The 19,339-nt window shown below is 33.8% G+C and overlaps 1 protein-coding gene across 9 annotated transcripts in view; it reads left to right on the forward strand.

Annotated features, from left to right (window-relative positions):
- GPCPD1 (glycerophosphocholine phosphodiesterase 1) overlaps positions 1-19,339 on the forward strand; it is a 51,637-nt gene that overhangs the window by 13,390 nt on the left and 18,908 nt on the right. For all 9 annotated transcript variants that reach the window (XR_006891231.1, XR_006891232.1, XM_046679790.1 and 6 more), the window contains 8 exons: positions 1,635-1,719; positions 8,141-8,216; positions 10,077-10,118; positions 12,046-12,169; positions 15,240-15,471; positions 17,069-17,231; positions 17,525-17,657; positions 18,565-18,619. Coding sequence is in view for 7 of the 9 variants with exons in the window: in XM_046679790.1 (XP_046535746.1) it covers positions 1,635-1,719; positions 8,141-8,216; positions 10,077-10,118; positions 12,046-12,169; positions 15,240-15,471; positions 17,069-17,231; positions 17,525-17,657; positions 18,565-18,619 (910 nt within the window). In the remaining 2 variants the exon portion in view is untranslated. The remainder of the gene's footprint in view (positions 1-1,634; positions 1,720-8,140; positions 8,217-10,076; positions 10,119-12,045; positions 12,170-15,239; positions 15,472-17,068; positions 17,232-17,524; positions 17,658-18,564; positions 18,620-19,339) is intronic.

Below are 19,339 nucleotides of genomic sequence, written 5' to 3' on the forward strand. Positions count from 1 at the left end.
CATCTCTTCGTTTAGTGGTTCTTAACCAGGGGTGCACGTTAGAATCACTTATGAGCGCTTTAAAAAAATACACATGCCTAGTAGACTCTCCTGCTGGAGACTGAGAAATAGTGCATGAGAGAGAGGCCCCAGCGTGTTTTTCAAAGCTTCCCACTAATTCTGTGCACATCTGGGGCCAGTTTCACATACTCTGCTAGACTGTTTTCTAGATGAAATAGTGTTGGAAATTTACCATTTTTTTTGTAGCAGAGATGGGAAATAAGTTTCACCTCAGAGTTAGTAGAGTCTATCTGGAGCCCTGTGTTGAAGAGGATTCTGAGGCTTATCAAGGAAAAGCAGTAGGGGCACATGTGCCAAGCCTCTGCTGTCCTTGCTTTGCAGCTGTGATTCCCCACCAGCCACGTACAGTACATCTGGATGCCCCGTGAGGTTGTATCAGACTCCAGCTCAGGCCTGTGACATCAGAGTCTCTCAGGGGGGAGCCAGGGCATACCAGGTTAATCTGATTGTTGAAGCTAGGACCATGGGTGACAGCCAGTTCTGGATCTTTTGTTAGGAACCAGGATTGAGTCAGAGTGAGAATAACACCCTAAAACCTATTTTGTCAGAGCCAGGTGGGGAGTAGTGCTAGCTGTCTAGTATCATGGAAGAGCATTTGGAGCTGCCACTGAATCACTGAACTATTCATGCTTAATTAATGTTGGGTAATGGTCTATGACAGTGGTTCTCAAACTGAAGTGTTCATCATCAGAGTCACCTAGAAGCTTGTTAAATTACTGATTGCTGGGCCCCACCCCTAGAGTTTCTAACTCAGTAGGTCTAGGTGTGGCCTGATAATTTGCATTGCTAAAGAGCTCCAAGTTGGTAATAATGGTCCTGGGACCACATTTTGGATACCAGTGGTCCATAATTTGCAGCTAAAAAATCAGTTATAATCATGAATTTTAGTGAATTCTTTGACTTTTGAGTCTAAGCTTTAGAATAGCATTAGAATATGTTAGAATAGCGTAGTTCAGTGGAAGACACTGAGTTGAAACAAATAAGATACTGATTGCTTGGCTAGGGGAATAGCCAGAGGCTGGACAGGACAGTTAGAACAAGGAACAGTTGGGAACTTGAGTGTAACTTGCCAGCCTTGGCCCCAAAGCCTTTAGCAGCCATGTTACATCCCTTGCTAAGTGTGAAGTCAGAGAAGATTCTGACTCTGGCTTCCACTTTTGCGCTGCTTGCTGCTTCTGTTTGGAATACTTCTCTTGGCTCTTTGCATGGCTGGTTCCTTGCCATCACTTAGGTCTCAGCTCAGATAGTTCTTCCTCATTGAGGCTTCCACTCCAGAAGACTCCTCCAAAACTTCCCATCGCATCAGAAAGGTCAGATAGCTCTGCTGTGTATGTTGTGTGGTTATTAGCTTGTCTTCCCACACAAGAAAGCGGTCTTGAAGATGGAGCTCTTTCTGCCTTGTTCATCACTGCGTTCCCATTCCCCGGTGCAGATTAGGCCTCGAGGAAAATTTTGTGTATGAATAAATAACTGGTACTGGTCACAGACCTTGCTTGAGGGGTTTTATGAATTATGAAGTCCTTGTGCATTTCAGTTTGATATTGATGCTGCTGCTTTACTTTTTTTCCTCACAGCATGTTATGGAAAGCTACCATTGTACTCAGTAGAGGAGTATCTGTTCAGTATCGCTACTTCAAAGGGTGCTTTTTAGAACCAAAGGTATGTTTTCTTTATCTAGTTTCCAGTTTCTTTAGTAAACTCACTTCTTTCAAAAGCAACTAACTTAGGTTTGAAAACATTAAAAGTAAAATGAGTTTGTTTTGATTGAATAAGGAAAATAGAAGTCTAGGTTAGTAACATTTTAGTACCAAAAAGCAAGGAAGTGGCCACCTCAGAGGCAGACAGTGTCTGCAGTGGAATTTTTTAAAAGACCAATAGTAAGTATGTTCTGCAATATTCTTATCATGAAATTGGTTTCAATGATAAATGTTCTCAATAGGTGTGCATTTTCTGTAACTTTTGTAAACTAGTAACTAGTTCCAAGGGTTTCTCTTTTTGTTTCATTTTTAATCCTTATGTGGTATAAATACATTTAGAGGAATATATAGCCAGCTTTAAGTGAGTAATTGTTTGAAAAATTTATTTCACTGCTGCCGTCTCTTAGTGGCTGCACTGTTTAACTCCTATTAAAACTGAAGTCATTCTTGGATTTTTTTCACCAATGGTGTTGATAGCCCAGGATCTTTTCTGAAGGCCTTTGGAGTATCTAGTAAATCTAAATCTGCTTGCTCACAACGATTTACTATTTGGGGATTATTTTAATGTTTAGAAAAGAAAAAAGTTGATTCTTTCCCTCTAATTTTAAAGATACTTATTTACTGAAAGGATTCTTTTCCTTCAGATTTTTACCTTTGAGCACACTTAGGCTGCCTGTGAACAAGGGCTTAGGGAGGAGTCTAGGAAGCAAAACATGCATTAGACCTTTTTAAAAGATTTCTCTCTTTGGGGTCATTGAATACTTGTTACATGTGAAAAATGCAAGCAGCCACTGTTACGTCATTCTCTTAGCCACCATTATAAAAAAGAAAATACTGACAAACCCACTTCAGCTGTCTTTTGCACTTATTACGTTTCTTAATCCAAGAATATATTATAAATACTCAGTAATTAAACTTAAATTTCATTATGGTTGATCATTGTGTTGGCTTATCTTGACAGTAGTCTCACTTTAATGACTTAAGAAAAGATCATTTATTTGGCGGAGAGGTCATATGTTGTGGCAGCGGTTTTCAGTATAAATTGAACAATTGTGTGTAGATATGTAGGTCATAGCACTCATAATATTGAAAGCTTATTTGAGGATTCTGGTATGTGAACCTTAACATGCTAACTTGTGAAGTCAACCAAATTTTACTTAAAGGGGCATTTGGACAAGAAAAATCATGAGTCCTTTGGACATAGTTTCCTAAAGTAAGACTATTGTCAACACAGGTCAAATTAAGCCAACCTATAGTATTTTTACTCTTCATTGAAAATGTAACCAAAAGCAGCAAATCAGTCCAAAATGCCTTTTTGAAAAAATTGGCAAGAAGTCTGCTTACAGTAACAAACAAGTTTTTCCCCTTGTAATACTTGCAAAAGTTTACAGTATGTGTTGGTGAGTGTGTTTCTTTGAGTAGGTGCTCTGTATCGCGTACACATGTACCGTGTGATGCAGGGGCTGCCATGGTAAGTATGTTTTTCATGGAATAGAGTAAATAGCTACATAAAACTCCATGGGTATGACTAGAGGTTTTTTTTCTTTCCCCACATGCCAGCTTAAAGTAACACTTCTTTTCTTTTAAAAGTTGGTGGCGCTTTTTAAGTGGAACAATTTTTCAGAGAAGTAATTATGAAACTTTGTCTCAATTGTGCATTGTCAAATGACAGAACTAATGTACAAGGAATCTTAAATTGTGAAATGATGTAAATTATTGGAATATATATTTTGTGAATATAAAGAATGATAGGAAAGCAAAGTAATTATGAAAGCATTGAAAAGCTGAAATGAGTAATATGAATTTTCCTGGGCCGAAAGTTTTAGGAGCTAGTTGACCCAAGCAGTTGTAGAACCTAAGCGAAAAATTTTGTCGTCTTGTCACTTGACCCTCAGACTTCAGCTTTCTCATCTATGAAATGAGGAGTTTGAACTATAGATTTCTTAGGTCCCTTCCATTGCTAAAATTTTATTGTAAATAAATAAAATTTTACATTCATATTTTCTCTTCCATATTTTATTTTTTCTGGCATATTCCTTTTAGTTTAGAAGTTAAGAGTCCTGAAAGCATTTTTCTCTTAATTTTTCACAGCTACGTGTTCTCTTATACTTTGTAGAATTAGAATAAAGTGTTAATATGTTGAATTTTAAATAATTTTACAGGTGACAAATCAACATGTTATCTTATTTAAACATAGCAAACGAAGATAGTAGATATTCCTGGAATGAAAACATTGGTGTGAGTCTGCAGATAGTCCACTAATTTCACATCTTCACCAAAGATAATTTTTGAATTCTTATGTAATTTAAACATTTTTAAATTCACGTCTGCCCTCTTGTGGCTGGAATTAGGGCTGTTACTTCATACTGAAATGTTAGCCAGTTTTTAATTATATTGTTTTTGAATTTTTTCCTTCATTTCAGTGGAAATACTCCTTATTTTTTAGTAACATGTTGGTTTCTAATTGTTCTAGGTGTTAATATTCATTCATTGTTAGATTCTTTACAGACTGTTACTTTGTAAATTACTTTTTAATCTCCCTTGATTTTCATTTAAATCTCTTAACAAAAGAATCATCATCTGTGATAGGCAGATAATCGTTTATTTTCAGAATGCCTAGGTTGTCATTTTGTATGGTGGTTTCTTAATATAGTAAAATTCTTCTGGAGGCCAAATATCCTCAGCTGTTACCTTCAAATCTGAACCATCTCAGAGATGTCTGATGGCCTAGCTTTCTTCACTTTACTCATTCCTAGACCATTTTTCACATCAGTCTTTTTAAAAGTAGTGATTTTTAAATAACTGTATGCCTGGTCTCTGACATCATAGATAAAAATTCCTCAGAACCCCTTTCACAGGCACATTTTTTCAAAATTGTGGAAAGAAAACAATCATTAAAATTTTAAAAGTTCACATTTACATTTTTCATGATATTTGAAAGCAGTGATACTACATGACTAGTTGATAATTTTGCTTGGTGGTTTGTTAAAAAAAAAAAAAAGAAAAAACACAAAAAACCTAGTCTGCATGTCGGGTAATTCTGTTTACTTCTCCCAGTGCTTGATGTAGCTGAGCTATGTCGGTAACTGTTTAAGAAAACAGTTATTATGACTGTTTGGTGGTTGGTTTTTTTTTTTTTTTTTTGGCGGAAACATAGATTCTTTTTTTGTATTTTGTTAATACATTCCAGCAATCATCTGATTTAATGTGTGCTAAATTGTGAAATAATTCTGCCAGTATTGCTAATGGAATACTGTCTTATACTGATGTTGTTACTTTTTTCTCCAAAGATCCACCTTCCACTTGACTCCAAAATGCTTAAAACTGTGGCAGCCTTTACAGAAAGGAACTATTCTTTTTTTCTAAGATCTTGAAGAATGAGTTATGACATTTGGCATATTAAAAAAGATTGCATATTTTGGAGTCACCACAGATTTTTAATTTCTCAATGCTCAAGTGTTTAATATTTTAAATTGTTTTTGTTTCTTTTTTTAAAAGAACTTCAGTAAGCTAAAATTTACGATTACCTTCTAAAGTTTAATAAAGTAGCCATAACAGTTTTGGAAAGTCAATATATTTTAAAACTTGGTTAATTTTTTTTTTTTTTTTAAATATTATAACACTTCGGGGCTGGCCCCGTGGCCGAGTGGTCAAGTTCCAGCGTTCCGCTGCAGGCGGCCCAGGGTTTCGTCAGTTCAAATCCTGGGTGCGGACATGGCACTGCTCATCAAACCACGCTGAGGCGGCGTCCCACATGCCACAACTAGAAGGACCCACAACTAAGAATAAACAACTGTGTACCGGGGGGTTTTGGGGAGAAAAAAGGGAAAAATAAAATCTTTAATATTATAACACTTCATGTACCAACCAACATGGATTTTTAGTGTGAATGCTAATAGACACAATTTTAATTCATCTGTTGAACCGGCCGTTTGGACTGCTCCTCAAATACAACATTCTGTTCAAACCTAGGTGGTTTTATGCTTTGACTGGTGGGTTTGTTACTAAAACAGATGAGGATGGAGTTATTAAAATTGCTTCTAAAATATGTTCCCTATCAAATATTTAATCCACAGGGCTAGTCTTACATGATTAAGTACAGATACTGCATTCAACACTTTGTAAAGTTCCCCTGACAACCTGAATTAAAACAAAAACAAACTCTCTCCTTTCCTCTACTCACCTTTTATCCCTCCTAACATTTACTATTATATTCATAGCACCTTTTCAAATCACCTTTGATTAGTAACTTTTATAATAGTGTAGATTCCTATCATCTTTGTAGCAAAGAGGATTTTTTAGGGGGGAGGGAGAAATGCTGAGGACTTGGGAGGAGTAGAGAAAGGGAATAGATGAGTTCTCTCTGGCTGCTTATTGCTAAGCTACATGATTCCTAGCATTTTATTTCATTTATTTTTTTATGCATAATTATAATATATTTAATTTTGAAATCTTAGAAGAATTTTAAAATGCAATTTTAAACCGCATTTAAAGGAAGTATGGGGTTTACTGCTGTGGTATTCTGTCGCTTAACTCTGCTCACAGCTTTGTAAATTATTTATTCATTAAAATCTTAAACATGCAGATTAACTATACCATCAATTTCCATGCTTAAAAAAAGAAAAAAGAAACATTGTTCCTATTTTTAATGTATACATTTGCATCTTTTGAGGATTAGAAAGTTTAATGATTAAAAAACAAATTTAGGAGAATGTGACAGGAAGAAGTTGTAGTAGAAGACATCTAGCGGATGTAGAATTAAATGTATCGTCTTTTTTAGTGTCACAGAAATGAAATTCACCATATTTTAACACGAGCAGTTTCACATTTACATTTTTTAACACATTTTCCCAGTCTACCAATTTATAAGTGAACCCTTATAACAAGGAAGTATTCAACTAGAGAAAATAAACATTTCCTGTATTACCCAGGATTAATGATTTGAATGAATAATGTTATTTTAGTTTTCAAACTTCAAAAGTTTGCAAATTTTGAAAACCATTTTAACCTCTGGTTGTTTGAAGTGACAGAATTATCTCTTGTGTTTAATTACTTTAATGTACATTACTTAATAATGTACCTAGTTTGTCACATACTTATTTTTTATCGTTTGGCACATTTATTATTAAATAGAATCAATACTGAAATCCTGTAAAATGTTATAAAAGAGTATTTAATAACATCTAAAGATGTACAATATATAGAGATAAGCTTATATGTTCCAGGCTTTTTAAGTGTATATATAATATACACCAAGAAAAGGACTTGAAGATTATGTATGAAAATGTTGCAAGTGATTATCTCTAAGTGGTGTGATAATGGGTGATGTTTGTTTTTTTCTTTTTGCTTCTCTGTATTTTACTCAATTTCTTCAGAAGACAAGTAAAGAAGAAAAAATTAAAATACCTTATAAGGTTACAGTTTGAAACTTTGCTTTGAAAATGTGTATTTAAGGGTTTTATTTTGGTACATAAGTTTAATTAGTCAAGTTTTTATTGTTTTAATAATTAAAGGAAAACGAGGAAGCATTTAATACTTCGGTCCTTTGCCGTACGCAGGGACTCTCTGGTGGTAGTTCATTCTTGTTTTTAAATTGCTGTAAATGTTATCAACAACACATAAAGCTTTATTTTCTTTTTTAGTTAGAGAACTTGACAGCAGAAGACAGTGTTAGGAATTGTCACACTGTATGGATTTATAAGCTCTAAAGCCTAAGAGTAAAACTGGATGTTAGTTCCCATTTTATCAAACTTGTTCTTCAAACTTGTCCTTTCTTTTAGGGTTTCCTGCACTCTTTAGAAACACTGGTTACTATGATATGAGAAATATGATGTTCTCCTGTTGTCTACTTAACTATTCTTATATATATATATAATAAGGAACTTTATTACGCTCTCTAGTTCCTTGCTAATTCTTCTTGAAGTACTTGTTCCTGGTGTTCTTACTATCTTAGAGTTTAGGCCTTTTCCAAACACGTGGAGAGTACTTAAGATGGATACTTCATCCAGTAATACCTCGTTGACTACTGACATAACAAACATAAAGTATATTTGGTGTTAACTTTAACTTAGGACAGAATATCAAAGATTAAAATTTCTTTGAAAAAAATTAAGTATTGTAGGCAGATTTAAGAATGGATTTAAGATGGTTTTGTGTGCCAGTTCATCTCATTTTTGATTACTGCCTCTCATTTTCTTCCAGCACTCATCATGTTTTGTGACCTGGTACATTCCTGATTTTTGACATATAGTATTGATAATTAACAAGATGAATCTCTTGGTTTCATATTTAGTATAAGACTTAGGCCACAAACATCTAATGGAGTCATGGGTAGAAAATAAGATATAAGAAATTATTGCAGACGTGTAACTTTTAAATTGCAGACTATCGGTGGTCCATGTCAAGTCATAGTTCACAAGTGGGAGACTCATCTACAACCACGATCAATAACCCCTTTAGGTATGGGCATTACTGCATCTGTTTGAGGCATATGCATAAAGTTACTAATATGCTGCACAATGGCTTAGTGGGATTTAATACATTTTTATTCTCAAGTTTAAGGTCAATGCATTGTCAGTATTAGAGATTTCACTTAGTGTATCATGGATCTTACTTCCAAAACTAAACAGTTCTTAATTGCTTTTCTTTATAAACTGTATTAGAAATGCTTGCCTAATTATTTTTATTTTCTTGGGTTAGATTAAATTATTGTGGAATTTCTTTGCATTTGGAGTAGTTACAAAGTGTATAAAATAACATTCTTTTTGACTGAGCACCCATGGCTTTACTTGCTCAGAGAACTTAGAGAATATTTGAGGAAAGAATTAATCCAAAACAAAGATTCTTAAATTTTTAATATTGAATAGTAAGATAATAGACTATTCTATTTATTCTGTGTGTTTCTTTTAAAATAGTAATTCCTTAAATAAACTTGTATGAATGAATTCAAATTTCTTGGTTGTAGCAGACGTATTTTCCTCCTAATTTACCTAACTACCCTGCTGGCTGTGTTAAAATTGATATTCAGATAGGTTTTTTTTTTTAAACGTTACTGTTTTCTTGTGCCTAAAAATGGCATTTCTCTTCATACTGGTATTTTTTAGTTTTCTTTTCCATACTGAGATTAAAATTTGAAGTTCATTTCACAAACATTAAATTACCCGCTAGATTCATCTGTAAATTGACTCAGTGCTGAGAAATGTATCTTTTACTTTTCAGAGAAAATTAGAATTTAAAGATGATAAATATCTTGCTAGTTAGTAGCTTGGGTTAGAAAGTAGTGAGAAATTCTACTTTACCCCTTAGCAAGGACACATCTCGTTTAAACAGATATCTCCTTCCATCCTCTTTATTGGATTTTCTTTTTATATGTTTTAGTACATTTTTGGTAGTACATTTAGAATTTTTATGGTAGTGTACTCTAGAATTATAATAGTCCCATACTGAGGTTGGAAATTATTAGGTATTAAACATTTAAAAATAATTTGCATTTGGAAGCGTCTTGCAGTTAAATATATTTTCTTATTGTGAGAAGTGGGATGATTTTGTTTCTGGTCTTTTAAAAAGAAATTTATTTTATACTTTTGGAAAATATAACTTCTAAACTTAAGAGCTGTGTGAAATCTACCAGAGAATCTTTATTGGGAACTGTCACACTTCTTTTGACAAATATTTTAGACTTAGTTTGAAGTAAACTGGGCAAGGAAGTGGTAGGGAAGGTAATTAGTGTTTTAGTCAGAGGGTGGGACTTACCAGCTTTTCTTCAGTTGACCTTTCTGTTAGAAGGGAATGTGCTAGCACTTACTCTTGTTTTGGTAGTTCCTCACAGCTCTGTATGCACAGGTAAGTTTATGCTGTTTGGAAAGCTCTTAGCTGGCTGTAGAGAATAGTTGGGATTCAGGGAGAATTACATTTTAGATAAGTTCAGAATATGCACGCGTAAGAATAAGCATTTTAATTGTGCCAAGACCTTTGGTTTGAAAAATCAACCAGGAGCTATTGTTGTCCAGCAGCCTGTCAGTCTCACACATTGGTAGGTGTAGAAGTTTGTCCCAGAGCACCTTTCCGAGAAGTTTTCTCTCTCTTCCTTGTAACATTGTGAATAATCACCAAGTATGTAAGAACTCTTACTGTTCGATAGCCTCCTTAAAAGGAAATTCTTTATTGAGGGCTACAATAAATATGCTTATTCACTTTGGGCTGCTTTTAAATTTTAGATTTAATATTTTTAAAAAATCCTTAAGGTGGGTAGTTTCTCAATTGTTCATTCTGTGTACATCATGAATTTTAACTAGGTTTTCTATTTTCCTTCATTTCTAGAAAGCGAAATTATTATTGACGATGGACAATTTGGAATTCACAGTAAGTGAGACTGAGTTTTGAAAATCTTTACTGATATGATTGAGACGTTACCTTACATTTCATTAGAAACAGCGCAGGGAAATATGACAGAATGATATTGAAAATAGAAAGTAGATTACCAAGAAACAAATACATTCTGTTAAATATTAGTTTCCAATATAATTCTTACGCTTTAAAATTGTATCCTTTTGGTTTTCATTTGACTGTTGATTTCAGGCCTGTGAGTTAATATAATTAATTTTAAAATATTGTATTTAACTGTTAATATATCACTTTTTAATGCTATTATGTTTGAAAATGATATGAATAGTTTTAAGCATTTAAAGTGTGAGATTTTACTCTTAAGCTAAGTTTGTGTATTTTGTGCTTTGTATATGTATTTATAGTAAAATCCAGATTAGGCAGAATGTTCTAGTAATTCTGGCTGAGTCTTTAACACAATTTACAGTAGAGTAGAAAATCCTTTCACTTCTGAATATGTTGAAAATGTTACGCATTCGTATACTTTTCTGCTTCAGTAAATATTTTATCTTGAGGATTCAAGTTTTCTTGGATGACAGGAATTCTCACAGTGTATCAGTGTTATCTTGCGGTTTTAAACTGCATTTTCATTTTAGATACTTTTTTACCTTAGGAGTCAAAAGGTGTAAAGCAGGTGGGCAGAATGTGTGCTTGAACTGACTGTGCAAGCTGCCGAGATAAACTGCTTGATAACCAGTTTGCTTTCCTGTCGAGTGTACAGGAACAGGGCCTGAATGTTTTAGTTGTGGTCTTAGTCGATATGTTTGTGTACTTTAGAAATGTACTTGCTTCGACAGTATTTTGATAGGAGTTTAACTTCTTTTTCTTGATTTTGTTTGGGATTATTAATATTACATCATAAGGTAGTCTAAAATACTTGAATAACTTTAGTGTTAAGTGTTTTAGAATCTTGTCCTCTTTATTTACAAAAGATGATATTTATGCTCATGTTTTGAAGAGGTTTCTTTATGGAGGAGTAGTTTTCTCATTTCTTCAACTGTAATGCATGATATTATATCCCTCTATTTTGTGTTAATTACTGTGCATGGTTATAAACGCATGGCATTTCTTTCTTCATTTTTTGTTGTTGTCATCCTAAATTCAGCATTCATTAGCTTTCAGGATAGAAAGCCATTTCTCCAATTTTGTCCATTTCTGAAAACAGTTTAAAATTAAGAGATGATAGTGGTTTCTCTGTATTTTTAAAATTTTATAGTTATTAAACGTTTTTAAGTTATATCTAAGGAGAAAAGTTTCTTGATTTTTTTTTTTTAAGTCCTGTTGATGAAACAGATTCAAAACAGTTGACATCTCTCCAATATTTATGAAAATTTTATTACCTACGCTGGTAGGAAACTTCAAGTTAAACAATGCTAACACAGTGTTATTACAGTTGTGCAGTTTATTTATAGAATATATAAATGTGAGAATACAGAATTGACTCACAGTTTTGTTCTTTCTTTCTTGTATCTCAACCTCTCACACTAGTGGTGTAACTAGTTTCCTCTGAATTATCTCATGTGAGGTTTTGGAAGTAGAATAGTGATCCCCAGTGAAACAACTGCTAGGTTAGAAGCCATCTTGGGACATGTATTCTTTCTGAAATGGGTTTGTGTTACTTCAATAATGGATTCAGTAAGAATATTTTAATTTACTTAGGTTGTTAAAGTATGGCTAATTGTTAGCATTCATTTAACTTTTTCCCCCCTACTTCATGTAAAAGCTCTTCTCAATGACAAATTTAAGACTGTGTGTGTATTTGCTTTGGAGAGAAGTACCAGTGATGATATAACTTGAGTGTATTAAAATGTAAATTTGAACTAGAATTGTCATTGTGTATTGTACTTATTGGATTGTTTCAAAAAGTATGTATAATAATTGCTGTTCTTCATATTTACTCTACCAGATGGTGTTGAGACTCTGGATTCTGGATGGTTGACATGTCAGACTGAAATAAGATTGCGTTTGCATTATTCTGAAAAACCTCCTGTCTCAATAACCAAGAAGAAATTTAAAAAATCTAGATTTAGGTATGACCATGTGTATTTGTTACTTAGGCCATTTATTTTCACTAATGCTATACATTTCTGACCCATTTGGTTTTAGCCATCGAGTATACAAACTAAGAAAATAACACACTTAGAGATAATGTCACATTTCCTAATAAATACAGGATCTTGTGAGGGTGAACTGCTTCCCTGCCTCAGATTGCTACAGTTAGATATACTTATATTAGTCTTGATTTCTAAGTCGAAACCAGAAAATTTTGTTTTTCTAAAGTGATTTCCAAGCTTACGTATCTTTGTAGTTTCTATCATTTAAAATTGCTTAGTGTAGCAATAGTTTGTTTTAGAATTGATATAATGGAAATGATTTTGTGCTAAATGAAAGGAGAATGGCTTAAACAGAGAAAAATGATTGTTGGAAATATTCTTCAGTGTCCTAAACTTTCCTGTGGCTTGAAAATGAAAAACCTTTCTATGAAGAAAGGTAGCAGTTATCATAAAAGTTCCAGATTAGTTTTTTGAATCCTATATTAATTTAAGAAATAGGTGTCAAGCTTTGTGTAAGTACCTAAATAGTGAGTGATTTTATTTTTCTGTAGTGTTATCTTGTATACCTTTAAGTGAGCTGGCTTCTCAGTGACCCAGACAGCCATATCATTTGAATTTTTGTAACTTTGGGACTGAGAGTTCTAAGTCCTGATATGTCATGCAGCCTTTTCTGACAAATGTCAGGGCTGGGTTGAAAGGGCCATTTCAGTAACTGAAGTAATTAATAATATACTACTTATCTTTATAATACAATTCATAATGATATTGCAGTTTGTAAATCCATAAATGTTTTACAATAACTGCTTAAATATTATAGTACTTACTTATTCCAATCATAAAATATATAACGGAAAGGATGAATTACACTTCACAGTCCTTTGCGTTGCCTGTTCTGAGAGTAAGTCCTGTGTCTCTGTGCATTAGCTTTTCTTGGCCTCTGCTTTGCTTCTGAAAAACCGAGGTAATTGGACCACATGGTCGATTGGCAAGACCCATTTGACTGCAGAGATTCTCTAACCAGTTAGTCATACATAAGTGAATATTTTACTTACATGTTAAAAGAAGCAAGTAAATTGTGTTAGAGCTGTAAAGTGTTTTTAGCATAAGACCTTGAAATAAAGATAGCAGAAGATAAAGCCTTGGTTGGTTGGGCTTATTAGGATTTTTTTCCTTGACTATAGTTAAGAAATTAATAGATAGTTAGTGGTCAGGGTTCTGATTGGATTGCAAATGCATACTGAGTCCTGTACCATTCTTGTTTATATAGAAATTATTTTGAGTGTTTGTATATATTATTGTGTTGTTTATGCTCAAATTGCAGTATTTTCATATTACCATACTTAGTTGGGCTCCACAAATTAAGTGACTGATGCCTATTGAAATAATAGTGCATAGCTAGAAATTGGTGTTTGTTCTGACCATTTTTTCCCCCAATTTGATATTAGTGATAGAACTAAACCCTCATGGGGGAGGAAATAAATTTATTTGCAAGGATATCAGGATTTTAAAAACTTCAGCACCAGCTTATGCATTTTAAATAAAACATTAGGCATGTTGATCTATCTCATTACCACCAAGTTTTAAACAGCAGTTTCTCTTTCTGTTGACTCCATCAGTTAAGTGGAAAGCAATGTCTCTATGATAGACTGTAACATTTATATAGCTATTTGAAGAAAACTTTTAGCATAAATGAAAACTCTCTCATAGATCCCTTTAAATGGTTTTTTTTTTTTTGGTAGATGTGCATTACTGTTGGCAGAAGAGCCATTTTCTATCTTCCATGCCTTTCTTGCCTGTTCATTAGTGTCTATTTGTGGTCTCTTCATACATCCTGGTAGAGAATGCTTGTTCCTTCAGACTCAGCGACAGAATAAATTTTCCAGAACTATTCCTAAGAGTTTGGTTTCTGAGATGAGATGATGATTTTTGTTTGGATTGTTGAAGTGCTACTTTTGATTTTATAGTATGATTACGGAACAGTATTACTAAGTGAATAATCTGGTAGATGTCCCCTCTGGGTGAGCTCAGGATTACGTAGCTGTAAGACAAGCCTCAGCCGTAGTTGGTCATGCAGAGAGAGCAGGCCCCACTAATGCAATTCTATTATTTGTGTTATCAATCAGATCCCATTTAAATCTAGAATGAAAAGTTACCATAGCTCAGCTGTTACTCTATACAATAAGGTTGCTTCCTCCATTAATAGTACTAAAATTGTTGAATATGTATACGTTTCAGTTGGTGCAAGAAATATTGTAGAATTGAATTGACTTTTTAGCATTACAAGTGCTCTGCAAGTAATTGCTTCTCGTTGGGAGTAGACTAGTGTTTTTGGCCTTATGACTTGGGTAACTAGTCTTTGTTTTCATTGCTGCAAGGTCTGTAAGAGTTTTAGACGCTTGGTTTATTTTTTTGTTCATTTGTTTCATTAAAAAGTGTATACCTATAAATATATACACACACATTAAAAAATGCATATAAGTATATATATTTAATACATATATGTATATTTATACAACATAGATATATATTTAATACATTTTTCTTTCATAATATACTTTGCACAAAGTACCAGGACTCACTGTGGTAAGGTAGAAGAAAAGGGGAAATTTTTAATTTACACACTCCAACAGTCTTTTAATGCACACTAACAGAATATAATTAAATTTTGTGCTTATTTTATGTATATACATTTGTCAAACTTCTCAAAAGAATTTGAGATAGTCAGTTATAAATGGGATAATAGTAAATATCTCTTTAGACTGATTTAAAAAAAAAAATGAAAACAACCTTAGGCATGACAAGCATTATCTCATTTTAATACTTTGCAGAAATATTTGTGGATAAAAACATCAGTATTTTATAAAGCATAACTAATGCCTTCACCTGCAGCATATATATGTAGTTTTTGTATAATATATTATTTTGTTATTTGAAGATTTAGCATATTCAGGGAGCACTTTAAAATGTGGCATTCGGGTAACATTTTATGGGTTTTTCTTCTGTTATGTGCATTTTTTGTATTTCATTATTTTTTACTTTTGTGTAGGGTAAAGCTGACACTAGAAGGTCTGGAGGAAGATGACGATGATAGGGTGTCTCCCACTGTTCTTCACAAAATGTCCAACAGCCTGGAGATATCGTTAATAAGTGACAATGAGTTCAAGTGCAGGCATTCACAGCCGGAGTGTGGGTATGGCTTACAGCCTGATCGCTGGACAGAGTATAGCATACAGACAATGGAACCGGATAACCTGGAACTGATATTCGATTTTTTTGAGGTGAGTAGTTATTTCGCTGAGGGAGTTGAGAAAGAATGCAGGCATGAACCTATTTTTACAGATGTTTTGATTTTGAATTTAGTCTAATTTGTGTGAACCCATGACTCATACAACTGTTTAGATGTTTATTCCTCTGTGCATTTTAGCAGGCTTAAAAAACTTGGAGTTGACAGACTCAAGTACTATTAAGAATATAATTAAGAAAACTTGAGCAGAATTGATGTTTCAAATCGAGACCAGATGTCTGGATGCCTGTGTTTGTTCTAAATATAAATGAATTGTATCCAAAGGAGCCTCCAAGGGTAAATAGAGGGATGGGCAGGTTCTAAAACTCTTGGTGGACAACCTGATGTAACTAGAATGACTGACTCCTCTTTATGACTAAAGTCTGGTTTTAATGAGGCATTTTAAGAATTCTTTGTAATAGCAGACTCATTTTTGCAACTTTACTTGGTATTATAAATATGTAATAAAAAAGTTGCTATGAAAATTGTGCCAGGTTGTTCAGAATCTGTGCTCCCAACTTTCCAGAGCTGCTTGTGACACTTACACTAGAGCTCTCTGGCTTACTGGCTGTTCAGATGCTCCCCACAAATAATCCTAGGTCTTCCTCTAAGGTCCTTCCTCTGCTGTGCTGGCTCAGTAGTTCTGTGTACTGCTTTCCTTAGACTCTTACTTTTTGATGCTTCCACTCCCATTTCCACTAAATTAGAGTTTTCAGTCTTTGAGGGTGGGGAATTTTCCTTGCCCAGCAGTAGCAGCTAGCCACAGTTTCTTGAAAATAACAGAATTCAGGATCGGTTTAAACCACTGAGTAACACTTGTTACACATAATTAAAATTATTATAATCTTTGAATTGTTTAATTTGATGATGCCCTTAGACATAGCCTTTGTGAGTGGCTTTTTGGCTACCTTGCATTATATGGAATTTAAAGTATTTCCTTTCACAAAACCATAATAAAAAAATGTAATTAGATTTTACCTAAGTACTAAAAATTTGTGGCACTTTATTATAAAAATAGGAAGTTTTGGTGGAATGTTTCCTTGTTCTTTAAGGACCTACCTTTTAATAATCTCTTGAACAGCCTAACTTTCATTAGATTAGCAGTTGGGAAATACTGTTTTATTCATAGACGAGGCTGATAAAATGCCCAGTGTAATCTCAAAGTAAGTATTCTGTTTCCTAGAGAGTTACTGTCCTTCTATGTCACCTGTGTAGATGCCTTTTTAGAGAATATAATATCCATTAAAAGCTCACTACAGGTATAATTAGTCTTGGAATATAAAAGTACTTAGAAACTTTCAGTTAGTGCTTTAAATTCACCTAATAATATTAGAGGATCAGAAGTGCAAATCAGAGTTATGATTAATAAAGTGTAAATTAAGATTTAATAAAAATCTTAAAATATTATATACTAGAAGAAAATATTATTTATTACAAAGAAGCTATCTAAATTGCCTGAATATAAATTTGATTTTGTTTCTTATTGATCTTCCTCCATAGATTCTGAGTTGACTTTAAGGGAGTTTTTTGATCTTTAAATGGAAAATAATGAAGTATAAGAATTTGGATTATTCTAAACCTCATTTTTTCAGGAAGATCTCAGTGAACACATAGTTCAGGGCGATGCCCTTCCTGGACATGTGGGTACAGCGTGCCTCTTATCATCCACCATTGCTGAGAGTGGGAAGAGTGCTGGAATCCTTACTCTTCCCATCATGAGCAGAAATTCCAGGAAAACAATAGGCAAAGTGAGAGGTAAGCGTGGTGAAGCAGGGCGGCCCTTTACAAATAAGCAAAGGTTAAGTTAGAGTTTTATTAGTTTCAAATGAGGCTTTTTAAAATGATAAAGATTAAATTAGTAATTTGTTTTAGAATATTAGCTAAATTTTCTGGAAGCTTTACTTTGACTCAGTTTTGACTTGTTGATTTTTTTCTATTTGATAGAGACTGATAAAGCTTGTTTGAATAATATTTAAATGTAATTGAGTTCATCATGGCCTTTTTAATTGTCTTTATTTTTGTTCTCCCTCTTTTTTTTTCTATGAAAGTTGACTATATAATTATTAAGCCATTACCAGGATACAGTTGTGACATGAAATCTTCATTTTCCAAGTATTGGAAGCCAAGAATACCATTGGATGTTGGGCATCGAGGTGCAGGGAATTCTACAACAACTGCTCAGTAGGTTGAATATTTGAGTAGTATTTGCATTTGGTAGCTCATGCTTGATAAGGTTAAACTTGTTTGACCAACCAAAGGTCAAATGATCCTTTCATTATTTCCCTGGGATTTAAATGTAATTTGGTAATTAAGGTTCCCAATTCAAATTAATTAGAGACTAACTCTCTCCTAAGGTTCTGGCCGGTCACTCTTTTTAATATTCTACTGAATTGGTGACAAGAGAGACGTTAAAACTAGAAAGCCAAGAGGGAAAGCTTGAGGCATAGTCAGCCTGATGACATCACTGTGTTGTGTTGTGGTCCTGACTTTAGGCATGTTGCCCTCTGTGGGTCTCAGTTTCCTCACCTGTTTTCAGTATATCCATACTTCCATTCTATTGCTGTGTCAGCCTTTTCCCATTCTCCCTTCACGAATGGAAAAATACATTATTATATTCTAGTATATAATATTATAATATTTTAAGTGTGCCAATATTAATCATCTCAGGCTTCATTGCAAGGAGCAAGTTTCTATGTCTGTACTACTTCATGCCATTGCGAAGGATCACTTTCCCTGATTGCTCACCTCACTTGAAGGGGGGAGGTATGTGTTGGTATAGGATATGTTTATAGTCAGCTTGTAAATACCTGTAATCATTAGAGCTTTCATCCATGGAATAAATGCACACACCAACCAAGTGATTGTCACAGTCGTTTTTTTTTTTTCCTTCTCCCCAAAGCCCTCCGGTACATAGTTGTATATTCTAGTTGTGAGTGCCTCTGGTTGTACTACAGTCTTATTTTGAGGATGGCAAAATTAACCTCAAAATAGAGAATAAGTACTATTTCCATTGTCGAAAATACAGTTGGCTTCTTTATTACTTTTGTTTTCTCTGTCTTTTCTATAGTATATATTTCTTCTCTTTCAGGCTTGCTAAAGTTCAAGAAAATACTATTGCTTCTTTAAGAAATGCTGCTAGTCATGTAAGTGAATCTCTTCTTTGGACAACTTTGGACTGTTGGTTCAGAGGTAGAAAAGTAGAGAAATGCGGGTCTGGGGAGTCTCCTCTAGCCTTCATTAATAGGTTAAAAGGGGGAATGTTTATACTTCTGAATATGTCACTCAGTGAAGATGAAGTATCTCTAGGCATTTGTATTTAGATTCATGGTGAAGATTAAGATGAAAACAATGGAATCATAAGCATCCCTTTTTTGAGACAACAGATTTTGAGTGATTGGGGCAAGAAAAACATTCCCCATTAAGCGTTGGTTTTCATCAACTGAATAACATGCTCATTCAGATACTCACTTGAGAAGTAATGCTCATAGAAGGATTTGATAGTGACTTTATGTAACACTTTTAAAAAACTCTGTCAGTTTAGATCCTTCGTATCAGCTTGATTATGTTAAATTTCTTAACTCCTTTTATCCAATTATAAAGGATTAGGGTCCGCTTTTTTAGCTTTTAGTTTTTTTTCAGCAACTGCAACTTGACATTTTTAATCAAGAACCTGAGATTCCCCTCCCTCCCCCCATTCCTCTGTACCTGACAAAAAAGCCTCATGTTCCAGAGTTAAACTAGGGGAAAAAATGGAGCAACATCTCATACTTTTATTTCTAGTTTTACACCTTGTCCTTCACATGCCTTCAACTTTGCTTTTTTAAAAATAGTTCAGCAATAAACTTGATTTGTCAGATGTTTAT

Source organism: Equus quagga, chromosome 12 (assembly GCF_021613505.1).
Source record: "Equus quagga isolate Etosha38 chromosome 12, UCLA_HA_Equagga_1.0, whole genome shotgun sequence".
NCBI lineage: Eukaryota > Metazoa > Chordata > Mammalia > Perissodactyla > Equidae > Equus > Equus quagga.